The sequence below is a fragment of the Bubalus bubalis genome, chromosome 2 (genome assembly GCF_019923935.1).
Source record: "Bubalus bubalis isolate 160015118507 breed Murrah chromosome 2, NDDB_SH_1, whole genome shotgun sequence".
NCBI lineage: Eukaryota > Metazoa > Chordata > Mammalia > Artiodactyla > Bovidae > Bubalus > Bubalus bubalis.
This window is the reverse complement of record NC_059158.1, coordinates 78,819,408-78,838,092: the sequence shown is the minus strand read 5'-3', so window position 1 is coordinate 78,838,092 and position 18,685 is coordinate 78,819,408. Positions and strand designations below refer to the sequence as shown.

The window sequence follows — 18,685 nt, the reverse complement described above, 5'->3', positions numbered from 1 at the left end:
CTGAAAAGCACTGTTGTTAAACTAGTGCGATGTTTTGGTAAGTTACAGTATACCCAGATAGTAGAACGTTGTACAATTATGGATATTCAGTAAGAACCCAGTTACATGCAAGAAACATGGACGGATAGATGTAACAACAAAACATCAACTTTAATTTCATGTATGTTTTCAATAATGTATAGGTGTTTCAGAACAAAATTTTGAAAATGCATTATGTCAAAGCATCTTGCATTCGATTCTATTTAAGGTTAAGGTAAATAAGATTCTATTATGTTAACGTATGTATGAATTCTTGTTTTCTACATTGTTTCCAATGCAGTTATTTTCTTTTCCTTTTTAGAGATGCTAACTTTGTTTTTCTCTGACTTTGTTTTTATTCTTCTATTTGATGACTTCCAAAAGAACAACAAAACCAACTCCTCATTTAGATGGGTAAAGATTATTTTCATGTATTTTACAACCTATTTTAAATTAATATATTAAAATAAGAAACTTTTATTTAATCATCTTTACTTGACTCTTTAGGCATCATGTGGTTTTTGGGCAAGTGATTTCTGGTCAAGAAGTTGTGAGAGAAATAGAAAACCAGAAAACAGATGCAGCTAGCAAACCATTTGCTGAGGTACGGATACTCAGTTGTGGAGAGCTAGTTCCAAAATCTAAAGGTAAATACAAGCATATATTTCTGCTAACTTTTATGTGCACAAAACAGTCTTAATTAGTTGGCATGAACTTTATACTAGAGTGAACATAAGTATGACATTTTTGTGTATTTTTAATGTATTTTTGTATTTTTTAAATCTGTTTCACCTTACTCCATATTTTGCTCATTTACTGTGAAACTGATTAACTTTCCTTGTCATTAATTTACAGTAATTCATCCTTCTGCTTCCATATTGTTTTTTAGATTTTTTGAAAAGTGTAGTTGTCTAAATAGTATGGTAAGCACTCTTCTAGGAAAAGAGTGTGGGGAGGATGACAATTGACAAGATTAACATAGGCTAACAAACTTCATGGGAATAAATTATTTCCCCTTCATGCACTGCTTAGATTCATAACCATCTGGCACATTTGAGACACTTGTTTTACTTAAACAAGAACACTTCAAGTTAACACAACTGGTAGTTTGCTATGATACTATCTGAAATGGTAAGAATTTGGTTTTAAGTATTTTAAGTCTTTATATTAAATATGTAATTTCTATTGTTTATTACACATATTGGGAGAAGGCAATGGCAACCCACTCCAGTACTCTTGCCTGGCAAATCCCATGGACAGGGGAGCCTGGTGGGCTGCAGTCTATGGGTTGCTAGGAGTCGGACACGACTAAAGCAACCTAGCAGCAGCAGCAGCAGCAGCAGCAGGGAAATCACTGGCCAGAGTGGGAACTTGAAAGAGTCCATTGGTTTGTTTTGATTTTATGATTTTCTTAAAGAATAGCTAAATTCATCACGCAAGCGAGGCTCTGCCTCAATGGTTGTACTTCACCTGCCTAAACACTCCCCCGTCGCACACGACTTGGTCCTCCCGCCCGCGTGGGCTTGCCACCTCCCTTTCTCTCCCTACCTCCCTTTTTGTGACCACCTCTACACCCCAGCGGAGAAGGCAATGGCACCCACTCCAGTACTCTTGCCTGGAAATCCCATGGACGGCAGAGCCTGGTAGGCTGCAGTCCATGGGGTCGGACACGACTGAGCAACTTCACTTTCACTTTTCACTTTCACACATTGGAGAAGGAAATAGCAACCCACTCCAGTATTCTTGCCTGGAGAATCCCAGGGATGGGTAAGCCTGATGGGCTGCGTCTATGGGGTCGCACAGAGTCGGACACAACTGAAGCAACTTAGCAGCATTACACCTATTGAGTCTGACAATCTCAAAGTAATGAGGTGAGTTTACCTTCAAATCTGTATGGAAAGCAATAAAATATTGAATTGACCTATTCTTAGTTGTCTAAGAAATAATAAATAATATCAGTACTTAGTGTTTCATGTTTAACAGATGTGAGAATCATCTATAACCTTTCTTCTCTCATCTTCACGAGAACTATATAATACTGTTTCTCTAATTTTACAGATACAGTCAAGGAAATTGTTCTTTACCACATCAGGGAACTGGACCCAAGTTTGCTGGCTCCAGATCTAAAGCTTTGTTTGTTAGGTGTTGCTAACTCATTAAAGTCTTTAATATTCTTTTCAGAATTGCCCTAAGTAGAACATTCTGTTCTCAAGTTTTAAGTATACTGATGTGCTCTGTGATATGTACATTTCATTTTGCTTTAATATAAAAAGACCCACAATGTTTCTGGAGGAGAATCCACAGACACACACAGACAGGGTTTGTGAGATCTTAGTTCCCCAACCAGGGATCAAACCTAGGCCCATGGCAGTGAAAGTAGCAAGTCCTAACCACTGGACTGCCAGAGAAATCCCTGGAGAAGACTTATTTTTAATAAAAACTAAAAAGCAATCTATATTAAACTTTGAAAAATTTAGACCCTGAATCTTGCCATTTTATTCTTCAAAGTGTTGGTACAATTAGAATATTTTGGTTTAAGACATTTCTTCCTATATCATGTAGAAAAGTCTTCATACTTTATTTTGTACTCAGCAGTTGTTTTTTGGCTTTTTTCTTGTGTTTTATAATTTTTAAGGATCTTCTGTTAGGATCTATTCTCTGCTTATAACAGTTAAGAATGCTGTGTGGTTACATATTTAGAAAGAGACTGAGGTAATTAAAAAGCTTACATCTTAAACCATAAAAGTTATCATAGACTCTCTAATACATGTGGTGTAAAAATTCTTTTTGGTATTAACTGGTCAGTGTTTGAATATTTGCTGAATGGATGAGAAGGTGAATGAATGTCACTGTTTATATGTTATTATGTTTTTATCATATATTTTCACCTGAAGTGATAAATACTAATTTTGCCCGTGCCACTGTGGCCAGGAAGTTGTGCTGAAAGTTGATGTAGTATTCTAGTGTGTGTTCCTCAGACTCATGCTAAGGAAGCATTTCTTACCCTTATCAGTTTCATCAGTTGAGGAAAATTTGTCCTTTTGTTAGTGTCTTCGCAGGAGTTATTGAAAAGTTCAGGTTTGTTTCAAGCATACTGTCCATGCCTGCTCTGTTCTGGATCACACTATGGAAGGCGGAAAAGAACACAGTTTGGCACCTATTACCCTACAGTCCTTTAATTATCATTCAGAACATTGGTCAGAATGAATTTTGTCATGCATCTGTATGATCTTTTTTTTTTAGGTGTAGCTATGTCTTACATCCAGTTTATGTTTGATGGCCTTCTTACAGTCTTAAATTGGAAATAGTCAAAAAGCTTTGGGTAGCACAATGGTGTTCATTGTCATCGTATTCAAAACCTTGTTTGAGGGATACACACCCCAATTTTAAAAAATAAATATAGAATTTTTTTTCTTTTCTTTTTCTAACTTCCTTAAAGAAAACAAAAAGACTTCTGAAGAAATCTGACTGTCTGGGCCCACCTATATGTGGTCTTGGTGAGTCTGGGCAGTCATCTTGTGCCTTTGTCCCTTTGCTGTTGTGAGATGGGAAATTCTACTTTTTCTGGCTATTTGAATGTGCCTGAGAAGGTTCAGAGTCAAGGGGAACATCCTTCCAACAGGTGCAGAGGGGGAACACTGGAGACTAACCAAAACTGCATCCGTGTAGAGGCTATCAAGGGGCAGGCAGAGTGGATGATAGAACACAGACCACTGCTTTGATAAGAACACTTCCTGGTTCTTTAGAAGTTACCATGAACTCAGATCATGCTGGTCTCTTCAGAGTTCACTGCAGTTGTTAAAGAGATATCTGTACACCTTTACCATGCAGCATGAGATGGGACCAGTGATATATTACAGAGTACATAGAACACAAGTGCTGAGTTATGGCAAATGGCAGTAAACAGATAAATGAGCAGAAATCTTGCATATATGTAATAGAAAACAGATTACCTGGCAATACAAAAAGAAGAGCACAGTAGAGGAAGCAGCTGGTAAACCTTGTTCTTGTAAACCTTTCCACAGTGGAAAAGATGAGAGACTCATTTGTATGATGACAGGATCCCATTTCAGTATCCTTATTCTGGAATTAAGAGCCATGGTAATGGCACTTTTCATGGAAAATAGTGGGATATTAAACTAGGAAACTGTTTAGAGGGGAGACCCAGTAATTTTGAAATGAAAAGAGGGTTATTTTAGGTATAATCCATTCTTTACTTCAAACCTTATTTTGATGATGGCCTGGAAATTTTCTTCAATATAAAGGTTTCATGTGAAATTAATTGGTATAAAATTTATAGCTCTCAAAAAACTAGTAAAGCAGCATTTTCTTACCTTACATTTTTATAAGTAAGATGTTCTGGAAACTTGTCTTTTCACCTTAACATCATACTAGTAAAGTCAGTATCTGGTAATATTATATACCACACCCTACCAAAAGTTTAAAAGTGTTGCTCTTTGTAATTCCTTTTTATCCATTAAATCCATTTATCCAGTTAATGATTCTTCACTTGCATTGTGTTTTGCTTTCAGTACTATTTCATTTTATTTTAAGGATAGTTATATGCTTATAAATGATGCTTTGAAATAGATTTTATTTAAGTGGTTAGACAGTAGGTTTTGGGGTTTTTTGGAGAATGTGGTGACAGCTGTTATCAGACTTGAGAGTTTTAAATTTTCTTCAATTTTAAAAGTTAATACATTTTGTTCAAAATTTAGAAAGCATAAAACAGTAGTCATTGAAAAGCCTTTCCTCATCTCTGTCCATATCTCAGGCAGATTATATTGCCCTAAAAATAGTTATGAATCTCCTTCTGATCTTCTGTACTGTTGTGATATTTTGCTTCTCTCAAATGCTTATGTGAAAAGTGATGTGAACTCTAAATAATGGTTTCTTAAATGTATTTAATACATTTAGAGGGTTTTCCTGGTGGCTCAGACAGTAAAGAATCTGCCTGCAATGCAGGAGATCAGGGTTTGATCCCTGGGTCGGGAAGATCCCCTAGAGAAGGGGATGGCGACCCACTCCAATATTCTTGCCTGGAGAACTCTATGGGCAGAGGAGACTGGCATGCTGTAGTCCGCGGGGTCGCAGAGAGGCGGATGCGAGTGAGCAACTAACACTTGCATTCTCAATCATTTAATAGGGAGACTGGGCTTGCTTTTTAAGAAACCAACTGCATGCAGTGTATTTCTCTGGAAAGAATCACAATGTAAAATAAATATGAATTGGAGCTGGTGAATAAAGCTTTGTTAATCATGGGATAAAGCATGACTGTGTTTTGTCAAGTAATTTTAACAGCTGTATTCTGTGCTTGTTGTTTAGTCACTAAGTTGTGTTCAGCTCTTTGCGACCCCATGGACTTTAGCCTGCCAGGCTTCTCTGTCCATTGAGATTTCCCAGGCAAGAATGCTGTAGTGGGTTGCCATTTCCTTCTCCTAGGGATCCTTCTGACCCAGAAATTAAACCCATGTCTCCTGCATTGGCAGGCAGGTTCCTTACCACTGAGCACCAGGGAAGCCCCTTCTCTGCTTATGTGAAATATTTGTATTTTGCCTGCATATTATATAGTCCGAGATATTTTTATTTAGAGTTTCTCATATTCATTATGAATTCATTTCCTTCCTTGGGTTTCTTTAACTTTTATTCTCCCTCCTAATCCCATACCTCAGGTTTTTAGTGTATACAAGCAGGTTTTTCAGTACACATACCCACTCTGCCTCACCAGCAACAGTGGTCTTGGGATGAGAGTAACAGTTGGATTCATGAGACAAGACAGGCTTCACTCAGCATTAAGCTTATTTATCATTATGAAAGGATACAGGACAAGAAACAGCACAGCTTGAACAGCAGTGTCATAGTGGAGATCTCTGGTTCTAGGTAGAGCTTGCATATGTCCCGGGCATCTCATGCTTAATATTAATAGGTTCATGGTCCTGAGAAGCATGATGGGGTGAGAAAAGACTACCTTAGTTTAATGAAGCTTTTACCTCTGGTATCCCTTTAGCATTTATACCTAGTTGCCATTTTCCAGTGCAGCAGCATCTCATCATTACTAAATCTTGATGGTGAATCACAAACCGTTGGTCAAGTGTACAGTAACTTAGCTAGATTCTCGTTTATCTCTACAAATCAGTGCACTCCTATAAATTCTGAGTTAAGAGTTTCAAGAATCCCCAGCAAGATCCCCAGAGCCCTAGAACTTCCCTGGTGGTCCAGTGGTTAAGACTCCATGCTCCCAATGCAGGGAGGGTGGGTTTGATCCTGGTCAGGGAACTAAGATCCCACATGCCACACAAAATGGCAAAAACAATGACAACAACGATAAATCAGTAGGTCTCAGCCCTGTTCAGCAAAGCCACTCAGCTGACCTTTAGATTTGTGAGAAATCATAAATAGTTGTTGTTTTAAGCCACTAAATTCATTTAAAAAAGAAAGTTTCAAGAATCATTTGGTCCAGTGCCAAATCCACAGGTGTTCCTGAGAGGGGAACACAGAAAGGTTGCAAAGCAACTGTGAACCCTTTCAGTTAAGGTCAGTAAACAGACAGCCAATAGTCAGTCCCAAAGATAGATTTTTTGTCCTCTTTGATTTTTTAAATTATGGAAAATATTAACGTTTACTAGAGTGGTTGAAATAGTATAACAAATCACCATGTTCATTACCCAGCTTTACCAATTAATTTATGACCAATTTCATGTTTCCTATCCTTGGCCACTTTTCCATTTCCTGTTTGGAGCAAATTCTAAGCATAATGTTTTTATTGATAAGTTTTTCACTATTTATCTCTAAAAGGTGACTCTTCTAAAAAAAGTAAGCATATGCAGGCATATACACATATATTCCTAAATGTAAAAAATCTTTACAGTGTTCACATTTCTAAGTTTATAAATGTTACCTTTTTTGATGTTTCAGTTTGAATCCGAATCAGGTTCAAGCATTTGGATTGGTCTTGTAATTTTTTGGTTTGTTTTTCATAGATTCTCCCACCATTTCTTTTTATGTTTTCTTGAGATTTATTTGTTGAACAAGCTAGGTCATTTTACCTGTAGGGTTTCTTTCCTACTGTTGCACACACTGAATTTTACTACTTGCATCATTGTATTATGTAATGTGTTCCTTCTGTGCTTCTATTTCATATAACTTTGTAGTTAGACCTAGAAAATTGATCAGATGCTGTTTTGTTTTGTTTTGGCTGTGTGAGTGTTCATTGCTGCGCAAGGACTTTCTCTCGTTGTGAGTGGGGCTACTCTGTTGTGGTGTGCAGGATTATCGTCGTGGTGGCTTCTCTTGTTGGGGAGTACAAGCTCGCGGCGCTTGGAGATCCTTAGTTGCAGCACGCATGCTCAGTAGTTGCGACTCATGGTCCCTGAAGTGCTGGCTCAGAAGTTTTGGCCCATGGGCTTAGTTGCCACGTCACATGTAGGATCTTCCCAGAGTAGGGATCAAACCCATGTCCCCTGCTTTGGCAGAAGTATTCTCAACCACTGGATCATCAGAGAAACCGCCCCCCCCCCCCCCCCCCCCCGGCCCCTGTTTTAATTGGATAGTTGAATTCACTTCTTTAAGTCCACCATGGTTTGAATTAGAATACTTTTAGGTGGGCCAGGCTCAATCCAGTCTATCATGTCTTTCCCCAATTCCTGATTAACTTCACTTATTTGTGTTAGTTTCCTAGTCCTTAAATCATTTGAGTTTGGTGACCTCTTTTAAAAATTAAAACTTTGTTTAACCCAAAATAAAATTTCAATTTGAAATTTAACTTTTTGGGGGCTTCCCTGGGTCTTCATTGGGCTTTCTGTGTATAATACAGCATGTGGGGGCTTCTCTTGTTGGTGAGCACAGGCTCTAATCATTAGAGGGATGCTCAGGCATTGAATAAGCCCATTCCAATGGAATCATGTTTCTTACCTTTCCACATTCATGCAAAGTATTTTTTCTGTTACTTCTTCTCTCCTACATTTCTGCTTCCAATATTGATAATAAGAGAAAAAGTTGGAAACTATACAAATATTTGAATCTGAGATTCTTGAGTGTTACTTCTGGGCTTAAAATGTTACTCAGCTAATTCTGAAATTGACTTAGTTTAGTGTTTTTACCTGTTAACTTTTCCAGAATTCTTTATAAATATAACTCAGACCCATGAATCTGGTGGGTGTGTGCGTGTGCGCATGTGATGCCCGACTCTGTGTGACCCCATGGACTGTAGCCCACCAGGCTGCTCTGTCCATGGGATTTTCCTGGCAAGAATACTGGAGTGGGTTGCCATTTCCTTCTCCAGGGGATCTTCCTGACCCAGGGATCAAACCCATGTCTCTGACGTCTCCTACATTGACAGGTGGATTCTTTATCACTGAGCCATCTGGGAATCCCATGGATCTGAAGGTCTGGATTCTAATCTTGAGTCTTAACTCCTTTCCTGTTCTGCTCAGTTCAAAAAAGCTGGATGAACTAAGTGTTAAATACTGGACTTGGAGAATCTGCCAAAAAAAAAATCTAAATTTTCTCTTACAAAGTTTGTCTAAAAAGTGTTGACCGAACCATTTTGCTTTTTATTAAAGCTAAGAAAGAAGAAAAGAAAAGGCATAAGTCATCTTCTTCCTCCTCCTCATCATCCAGTGACTCAGATAGCTCAAGCGATTCTCAGTCCTCTTCTGATTCTTCTGATTCTGAAAGTGCTTCTGAAGAGAAATCAAAAAAAAGAAAGAAGAAACATAGGAAAAATTCTCGTAAACACAAGAAAGAGAAGAAGAAGCGAAAGAAAAGCAAGAAAAGGTCTTAATTTACTTTTACAGTACTGTCTTTGTATTCTAATTACCTTCTGTTTATATATAAACCTATTGGGATATTGAATCAATTATATGGTACATGAAAATAGAAATACTTCGTAGGATGACATATAAGACCATTCTGATATTCTATAGTCTATAGATTAAATTTGGGTACATTTCAATTTTCAGCAAAATCATTCAGTTCATTTTGTGGGAACTCAATGACTTTTTTGATTAGATACATTTGTATTTTATGGAGGGAATTTAAAATTAGTAAGAACTGTAGGAAACCAATGAGTATTTTCCTTTTTTTTCCTCCTGTGATAGCATAAAGCAGATTATGTCAACATATTTACTTTCTTTTCTGTTGTGTCTAAAAAAAATCTGTCTTTGTACTAAAGCTCATCTTCATAAACCCGTTGCCTCTAAAGCAGTTTCTTTACCTGTGTTTTAAAGTATTTTAAATTTATCAGTGCAGTGCATATGGAATATTTGGGTTCCATTTTAAAGGAAAGTATTTTTTGAGAATGTGATAATAGATACATTTGGTTTGGGTTTTAGGTTGGTTTGTCAGAGGAATGAGTATTTTCCCCATGTAACTGCATCTTTGGTCAGCAGTGGGGGACCAGATGATAGATAGATGGAATATTTACAAACGAAAGAAAGACCAACAATTGGGAAATTGAGGTGGGTACATAATAACCAAATGGAACTTGTTTGTGTATTTCTTTTAAGTGCATCTAGTGAAAGTGAGGCGGAAAATCTTGAAGCACAACCCCAGTCTACTGTCCGTCCAGAAGAAATCCCTCCAATACCTGAAAACAGATTCCTAATGAGAAAAAGTCCTCCTAAAGCTGATGAAAAGGAAAGGAAGAACAGGGAGAGAGAGAGAGAGAGAGAATGGTATGTCAATATGTTTATTTTACAAAGAGCCCTTCAGTCTCTACCACAGACCCTTTCTTTAAAAAAAAAAAAAAAGCAACAGTTTTAAAAAATTTTAGATAAGATTTAATTGGTGACCTTGTCCTAAGATTGAAATTTTTTAATTGGATAGTGTTAGCAAAGCTCCTTTTTGCCAGTCACACAGCTGAAAAGATAAAATTGACTTAATTTAGACAGATTTTTAAATAAAAGTAACTTTTAAAAAAAGCACTACAAATAGCAAAAAGGTATGTTAAGTGGCATTTCCAGACAAATTCCATGTAAAACAAATGTTTTACTCTGTTATTTATATACCTTAAATTTTTAAGCAAATAAGAAGCTTTAAGTTTCAGTTTGTCTGGTGGGAGAAAATGCTGTTTTCCTTGCCTGATTTACAATATTGTGGTATTGAAAATTGATAGTATATTCAAGTACTTTGAAAATTTTTCTACATAATTCACATTATTAGAATTAGTAGTTCTGTTGGTTCTTTATGTATCATTCTAATAATTATGTCCAAAAATAGGAAAAAAAGATGGATATCTTTCTCTTATTTATGATCAGAAATAACATAAAAGTGATAAAAACCTGCTCATTCCCCCTGTATTTTCACAATACAATAAAAATATAAAAATAAATCTTGGTTACTTGAATTGTGTTAATTTTGATGGATTGAATTGAGTTTACTCAACTGTTAGGAAAGGATGTTTATAAGGAAATAAATATTAAGGAGAAAATATTTGAACTACTTTAAAATGCATTTTCAAATATAGCATACATGAATGTTGTTAGTGCTAATATTCATATTATTATTTGAAAATAAGTAGTTTCCCTTTTTTATATAAAGCATGATATTAAATATTTTTCTAATTCAGACCAAGTGTTCTCTGTTTAATTCACATCAGTTGCACTTATCCATAGTTTTATCACCAGTGAATAACTGCTGGTAGGATAATGAGGTACTTTAGAATCAGAGAGCTTTAAAATTGTTCTCTTAACAGCATACAGCCTACTCCACGTTTTTTCATGTTCCTTAGCACTATCAAGTTGACTTGATCTTCAAAAAGATTATGTAACAGTATGTCTCAGCAGAACACAGTTGGCATTTGGGAACAGAATAGTTGTTCATCCTCATGCATTACAGGATTCCCGCATTCCTGACTTGTGGTCACTCAGTACCAGTAGCACCCTCTCATCATTGACAGTTGTTAAAATGCTCCCCTACTTTTTCAAATACCTACTAAAACTGATAATATTTCTCGTTGAGAACCACTATTTTAAGTTTATTAGTTTAGATTAATAGAGCTATGTTCTCCAGATTTATTTTTATTATATAATGTGTTTTAATTTTCCTTTTGCTTCCTTCTAGTAATCTACCTAACTCCCAGCCTCCTTCATACCAGAGACGACTTCTAGTTACTAGGTCTGGCAGGAAAATTAAAGGAAGAGGACCAAGGGTAGGTGATTATTTTCCCAGAAATCCTGATAATATTGCATTTATCTTAAATCTTGGAGTGTTTAATTTTTTTTTTCACATAAGTAGTTAAAATTTAGAGTAGATGTGGATATTGAATTGTAATGTTCTCTTTTTATAGTACTTCTTTGTGTTGGTTCTTCCATGCTGAAAGTCTAAGAGATGTTAATGGATTTTACATGTACATGGTATAAAATGAGATTGAGGTTTTTCTTGTGCCTCTTTGTTACTTCCTGACCACTGTGTGTCTACTGTTATTAAAAATCCTATTCTTAACATTTCATACGCTTTTTCTTAACTAGATTCTCCTCTTCAGAATTTAAATATCTTCTTGTGTTTGCAACCTTTTAACAAACGAGGCTATACTTAGTATAGTATTTCTTCACTTCCTACTTGTTCCTTAGTCATTTCAGGTTGTCTTCTGCCGTTCTCCTGAAAACAGCACTTGCTTTATGGTCAGTTCCATGTCACAAAATCCAGTGGATCCTCCAGTCTTTGTCTTTGTTAATCTCCCTCCTTGTAATACTCTTTCTCCTTTACTTCCATTGTCTTTTCTTCCTGTCTGTGGCTAGCCTATCTTAAATTTCCAATGCCAGTTCATACTCCTCTGCCTGATCTTTAAATATTGTAGTACCTTAGAGTGCTAACTCTTCTCACTCTGTATTTGCTTCTTGGGCAATCTCATCACTCTCATAATTTCACTGGGTACCTATGCACTGAAAACTCAGTTTTTCATCTGCTTTTCTGGTACCAGAGCCTTATTTGATGACCGTTTAGATGCCTGGAGGACACTTCAAACTCAGCATTTACAGTGTTGAGCATAAGCACTCTTCTTCTTCAGGCCTGACCCTCCTTTAGGTTCCTGGTCTCAGTGATCAACACCTCCACTTGTGCAGTTACTTAAACCTGAAGCCCAAGAATCATTTTATTTCTCATCTTTCTTTTCTACCATTTTAACTTATCTGTTGCCAAATCCTGTTAGTTCAACCTCTTAGATATGTTGAAATCCATCTACTTCTCTCAAGTTCCACTCCTACCGTCTTCGTTCAATTCACCATTACACATTCTCTGAACTATAAATGGCTTCCTAACTGGTCTCATGGCAGTTCTTAAACTCTTTTGTCTTAGGACCTCTTTACACTCTTAAAAATGATGGAAGATTTAAAAGAGCTTTTGTTGATGTGGGTTATAGCTGTCAATATTTACTCTTTTAGAACTTAAACCCAAGAATTATTTAAAACAAGAATAGATAAGCACACATTTCATTAGCAGTGGAAACAGATATCAAACCATGTCATGCCTCATTGATTTCCTACCTGAAAATTGGGAGAGTTTAGTTATTTTAGAGGGCATGGAAATATCAGACATTTTTTGAAACCTAAAAGTACATACACTTTAGCAACTGTTGTAATACTTTCATGTTTTAATATGTTAATTTTTTTCCCCTCTATTTTTTTAAAGCGTTATCGAACTCCTTCTAGATCCAGATCAAGGGATCGTTTCAGACGTAGTGAGACTCCTCCACATTGGAGGCAGGAGATGCAGAGAGCTCAAAGAATGAGAGTATCAAGTGGTGAAAGATGGATTAAAGGGGATAAGTAAGATTTAACTCTTATTACAAATGTGGTAATAAGTATTTTTTAAACTATTTTAAATTATTTTATTTAGAGTCATTTCAGTTGTTTCTGAAAATCTTAAGGAAAATAGAATATCATTTCAGCTAATAAAGTCTCCCAAAAACTTTTTTCTTCATTTTTTAGGAGTGAGTTAAATGAAATAAAAGAAAATCAAAGAAGCCCAGTTAGAGTAAAAGAGAAAAAAATAACTGATCATAGGCATGTGTCTGAGAGTCCAAACAGGAAAAGTGAAAAGGAAAAGAAAGTTAAAGACCATAAATCTAACAGCAAAGAAAGAGAAATCAGAAGAAATTCAGAAAAAGATGATAAATATAAGAACAAGGTAAAGAAAAGGGCCAAATCAAAAAGTAGGAGTAAGAGCAAAGAGAAATCCAAAAGTAAGGAAAGAGACACAAAGCATAATAGACATGAAGAAAAGAGGATGAAGTCAAGGAGTAAAGAAAGGGATCATGAGAATGTTAAAGAAAAAGAAAAACCTGATTCTAAAGGAAAAGAACAGGAAAGGAGTAGAAGTAAAGAGAAGTCTAAACAGTTAGAATCCAAAAACAATGAGCATGATCATAATAAAAGTAAGGACAAAGACAGACGTGCACAATCTAGGAGTAGAGAACGTGATATGACTAAAAGCAAACACAGTTACAACAGTAGAACAAAGGAGCGAAGCAGAAGTAGGGACAGGAGCAGAAGAGTGCGCTCCAGAAGCCATGACCGAGACCGCAGCAGAAGCAAGGAGCATCATAGATACAGAGAACAGGAGTACAGGAGAAGAGGAAGGTCAAGGAGCCGAGAGAGAAGAGCAACGCCAGGAAGATCAAGAAGTAAAGATAGGAGGAGGAGGAGGAGAGATTCACGGAGCTCGGAGAGAGAAGAAAGTCAAAGCAGAAACAAGGAAAAATACAGAAACCAAGAAAGTAGAAGTTCACACAGAAAAGAGAATTCTGAGGGTGAGAAGAGAATGTACTCTAAAAATCGTGATCATAGTAGTTCAAATAGTAATAGGGAAAAAAAGGCAGATAGAGATCCAAGTCCATTCTCAAAAGTGAAACAAAGTAGTCAGGACAATGAATTAAAGTTCTCCACTTTGAAAAATAAGGAGGATGAGAAGACCAGATCCTCAGTGGAAAAAGAAAACCAAAAATCAAAGGGTCAAGAAAATGACCACACACATGATAAAAATAAAAAATTTGATCATGAATCAAGCCCTGGAACAGATGAAGACAAAAGTGGATGAGTGAGTTATATAAACTTCTTATTTCCATTCTGTCTCAGATTTTAAGTTTTAGAGACTTGCTGATGATCTTCTTTATGTTGTTTTTCTCTTTTCATTGTTTTGGGGTTGTTTGTCTTTTTTTTTTTTCCAATGTGGACTTTATTGAGTTGATCTTTTGATAATCTGCAGCCTGGATAATTTGTACTGCTAAAGTTTTAATAAACTTGAAATGATAAAAACACTTTGGTGTAATACTGTGTGCTATGTTTAACTATTTCATGTATGCATTTTTGTGTTGCAACAATCAGCCAGTAGCAAACATGCTCTTCTATACCCTAATTTGTGTGATCAGCCAATTGGAAAGAAGGATAACTGATTGTTGGAATACATTATTATAGAAGCTTGTGTTTTTCATGATTAAAGTAACCTTAGAAAAGCCACTTGGTAGAAGAAATCTTATATATAGATTTTTTGATTGCATTTATAATAGAGGCTTGCAACAGCAGCTTTTAATTATACAGAAGTGGGCCCCTAATAACTTGAGATATTAAGTCATCACTTTTGATTTTATAGTAATTTGTGCTTTAAAATATTTATATTGCACTTCATATGTTATTCTTTATAGTGCTACCAGTAGCTTGTTTCTTATTTTTCCTGTTTTATCAACTGTCTATAGATATAGTTGAGTATTTTTTTCAGTTGATGTACTGATTGGGCTTGAGTTGCTGTTATACAGCATCTAACAAGAACTATACCTTGACGATCAGGTTGTAATTCTCAATTTTGTGTTGCTTTTGGTCTGAAGAGATGAAACTTGCTTTTCTCGAATGTTCTTTAATTGTTGTTATTGTCATTGCCCTTCTCTAAAATGAAAAAAATATTTTCCTCACTAAAACGTACCACTCGTGCAGGTCTTTGTTAGACAAATTCTAAAAATTGTTGGTACTGACACATTAACTTATGAGAGTTCTCTTTTTGGCCACTAACCTAGAGTTCAGTGTTAACGTTGCATGGTTGTTGGTTTTGTTGTTTTTTTTTTTTTAACTTGAACTGACCTCTCTCAATCTCAAACTGAGTTTCAACTGGCAAGAAAATGCATCTCTTTTATATATGTATCACAGGCTGTAGCATGTTTATGACTCTGATTTCTTTCTCTTTAGGTGGCTTTGTATCATTACTATTAATCATTATTTTAACTTGGCATGTATAACATTGCCACATAGAGTAGAGTAGAAAGTGGCAAAATTTGATAGCTTACAGAGTTAAACACTAAAGATATCCAAAGTCCATTTAGAAGTTTGTGTGTTGTATATTGCTATTTTAGTGATGTGTGGCCTTTTATTCTGTAATTTCTCTTCTAAATAGAATACTGAACATCCAGTAAACACAAAACCTGCCTCATTTGAAAAGAAATTTCAGAATTCCAATTAGTAGTTGCCTTTAGAGTGTTTTGTACTTTAATATTTGTCAATAGTGTCAAATAGCTACTTACTTATCCCTTATTTGATACTTATAGCTACTTATTACCAGGTAGCTCCTTGGTAAATCCAGTAGCTACTCATGCTATTTGTACTGAGCAAAGCAATGCTTATTAATATAATACTTCCCATTATTGATTAATACAGTAATGATACTTATGTAATGAATAGGGTGATGATTATAAGATTGTTTGGATTTCCTGAAACAAATATCCATATCAGGGTCTTACTGAATCTTTTTCCTAATGATAAAAGTAATAGATGTTTATGATAATCCAGGGTGATTGATTCCTTAGAGATTTTTATCACAAACCTTAGAGATAATTGAGTCGTGAGTCCCCAAGCTGTATAATGTGTTATATATTTTAAATTAGTTTTTGCTTGTCTTAAATAGAGTGAACTGCATTTAAAAAGTTTTTGTTATAAACTATTTGAGCTTCAAGAAAGGTGCTGTTTAAGAAAGGATTTCTAATAAGAACAACAAAAAAAGAAAATCCATGCTAATTAAAAAATACTTGTATGTTGTCTGATCCCAGAACTTTTATCTACTAAGAATTACAGATAAGTAACCACAGGGCGGGGAAGCTAGTAATTACTTTAAGTAATATTCTATTTTGGTTATCAAAGAAGCAATTCCATGCTAAGCATTATTTATAGACCTATAAAAACTGTTAGCTGTTTTTACAGTGAGGTATGGTGAAGGAGTTGAAGTGAAAGATGACAATCAGCTAGATTTTATTTTCAGAATGTAAATAACATTTATAAAATGATCAAACAGCATTAACCATACATCTGCCTTTGCATCTGAATACTGCACTGATCAAGTAATTCTTTCTTACCTTTTTAATAGTTGTGCAACCCTTACTTTTTACTTTGAACAACTCTTTTCCTAAAAGTGTATTTGTTTCCTGCCAAATTGGTATCATAGTTACTTTGAGGTAAACTGTAAACTCAAACATCTTTAAGCGGATTTAAATCCATTTAAAGATTTTTAGTTTGTTTTTATTGCCTGGTTGGCAATACCTGAGAAATGAAAACATTTTTATAATTATTTCCTGTGAATTCTTTTTCTGTGTAAATCATCTACCACAGAATTGACACTGCAGAGAGATTAATGTTAATGAGCTTGTACGGAAGATACCAGGTTGCTTTAAAACATTTAAAAACTATAGTTATGAGAGTTCATAGAGCATGATAGTTTCTAAGTTATCTTAATCAGATCCCTCACAGAAATTTCAAAGAATTTGTCTTATAAAAATCTATCTTTGCACAAATGTAATATTAACTCATCAGAGCTTTGCCTAATGGCCTTTGATTCTTGTGCCCAGTAGAAAATATGAAACTGAAAAGTAAAATTTTCTTTAATATTGGGGATAGGAACACATTGGTGTTCTGGTATTTTGAGTAGTAATATTAATTGGCAGTTCTAATTTGTTTTCAAGTTTGTGAGTGGAACAAATCAGTATATTTTTTAGTAGTTGATTTTGCTCTACTCTAGGTGGCAGTTTATGTTTTTTTTTTGGTAATCACACTTTTGAACTTTTATAGTAGATGTCTATAGAAACTTGTTTCCTTTACCTTCAATAGAAGGTACTTTAAATATACACCATATCATTGTTACAAAGAAACATGAAATGGGCTGTTTTCTGTCTCTCTTTGGTTGTATTTGCTGTAATCGTTCAGTTTGGTATTCCAACATTTACTGTTGAATAGATTCCCCAAGGGTAGTAGGTTTTAACCTGTTTTATTGTGAAAAGATCTGTTTTGCTACAAATTCTTGTTTAAAAAATAAACTCCAGCAGTGGAACATTGGCTAATAGTGAGTTCCCAGCTGCCTGTAAAGGATTGAGGCAAATGTAAATTCTGGCCTGTGTTGTGACACAACAAGTAAATACGAAAGGAAAAGAAAAACCACAAATTTTTAAAAATTCCACCAGGAAGGTTGAAGAAGGGAGTTGTTAGGGGATTTGTTTGTTTTCATGTATAGAGGGGAATGGTGGAATTGATTGGGGTGTTTCCCCACCACCTTTTTCAAGCAAATACCTATGTTTACCAAAAGCACATGCTGTATATTTTGTTTCCCCCTTTGTGTGTTTATAGTATTTTGAAGGATAAATTAATTGGGTATTTGTATGTGAGGATGTTAAAAGTTGTGGCTGCTCTCTTTGTGGAAGGGAAAAACAAATGAGGTTAAAATGTACTTCTTTTCCTAGCTCAAAAGTCACTGTGATGTATATTTTTTTAATGAAATTTAGGAATAAAACGTTGCAGTTGTATAATTAGTTTCAAAATGCTGCTTCTCTTATCATTAGTCTAGTAACTGTTAAACTGTTTTATGCAAACTGCATTTTACAGAATTTAAACTCTGAAACTGTATCAACTTTTATAGTTAAAACATTGTATTAAATAAACTATACTATCAAATGGTTTGTTTTGTATTTTTTAAATTATTGATTGTATTAGTTTATTTGGACTTTATTTTTATTAAAAGCTAATAATGAAATAAATCATTTAATACTTTTATTTTACCCATAAGGATACAGAAATTGTAATGGGAAAAAACTGAGCAGAGTCTTAACAGTAGTGAACTTCTTTTAAGAATTTAGCCAGCAGTTACAATTTCCAGGTTTAGGGATAAGTTTTAGTGTAATTGTTTAATCATAATGCTTCATGTTGCAAGGTGTCTTTTGCCTCAGCAAACTTTTAAGGTTATACATGGAATTACTATCTACTGGAATGCTACCATTTGCTTTTTAATTCCTCCAAATTTCTCAGCAGTGGGAACATTGTATTATATTCTGTGCCTGCTAGTTTTAATATAACACTTACCATTATAAAGCCATATAAATGTTAACTAAGTTTTATAAAACATACTGTCTAGTTTTTGGTTTCTTTTGTTTTTTTTTTTAATTTAAATTAGACATCTTTAGGGAAAATGAACCTAGTTAACTTGAGAGTCACTGAACATATATATGCTTAAATAAAAACATTTTGACCATTCAGTGATTTATATGTGTTAGTAGGTGAATATTATTAAATTTTCAAATTCTGGAGTGTTTTTAAATGTTTTATTAAGCCAGGAGAATATGTAAAATGTGAGTGTGTCATATGGACTGTACAGATTTATGTATTAAAATACTTTTAGTTTCACTTTGTGTTTTCTATTTTCATTGCTT

General features: G+C 34.9%; 1 protein-coding gene across 11 annotated transcripts in view; it reads left to right on the top strand.

Moving 5' to 3' along the window:
* PPIG (peptidylprolyl isomerase G) overlaps positions 1-14,272 on the top strand; it is a 40,827-nt gene extending 26,555 nt beyond the window's left edge. For all 11 annotated transcript variants that reach the window (XM_006059989.4, XM_006059988.4, XM_006059985.4 and 8 more), the window contains 7 exons: positions 403-432; positions 526-665; positions 8,580-8,793; positions 9,525-9,692; positions 11,080-11,167; positions 12,646-12,782; positions 12,945-14,272. In XM_006059989.4, the coding sequence (XP_006060051.1) occupies positions 403-432; positions 526-665; positions 8,580-8,793; positions 9,525-9,692; positions 11,080-11,167; positions 12,646-12,782; positions 12,945-14,052 (1,885 nt within the window). In that variant the 3' untranslated portion in view covers positions 14,053-14,272. The remainder of the gene's footprint in view (positions 1-402; positions 433-525; positions 666-8,579; positions 8,794-9,524; positions 9,693-11,079; positions 11,168-12,645; positions 12,783-12,944) is intronic.
* The last annotated feature ends 4,413 nt before the right edge of the window (positions 14,273-18,685 follow it).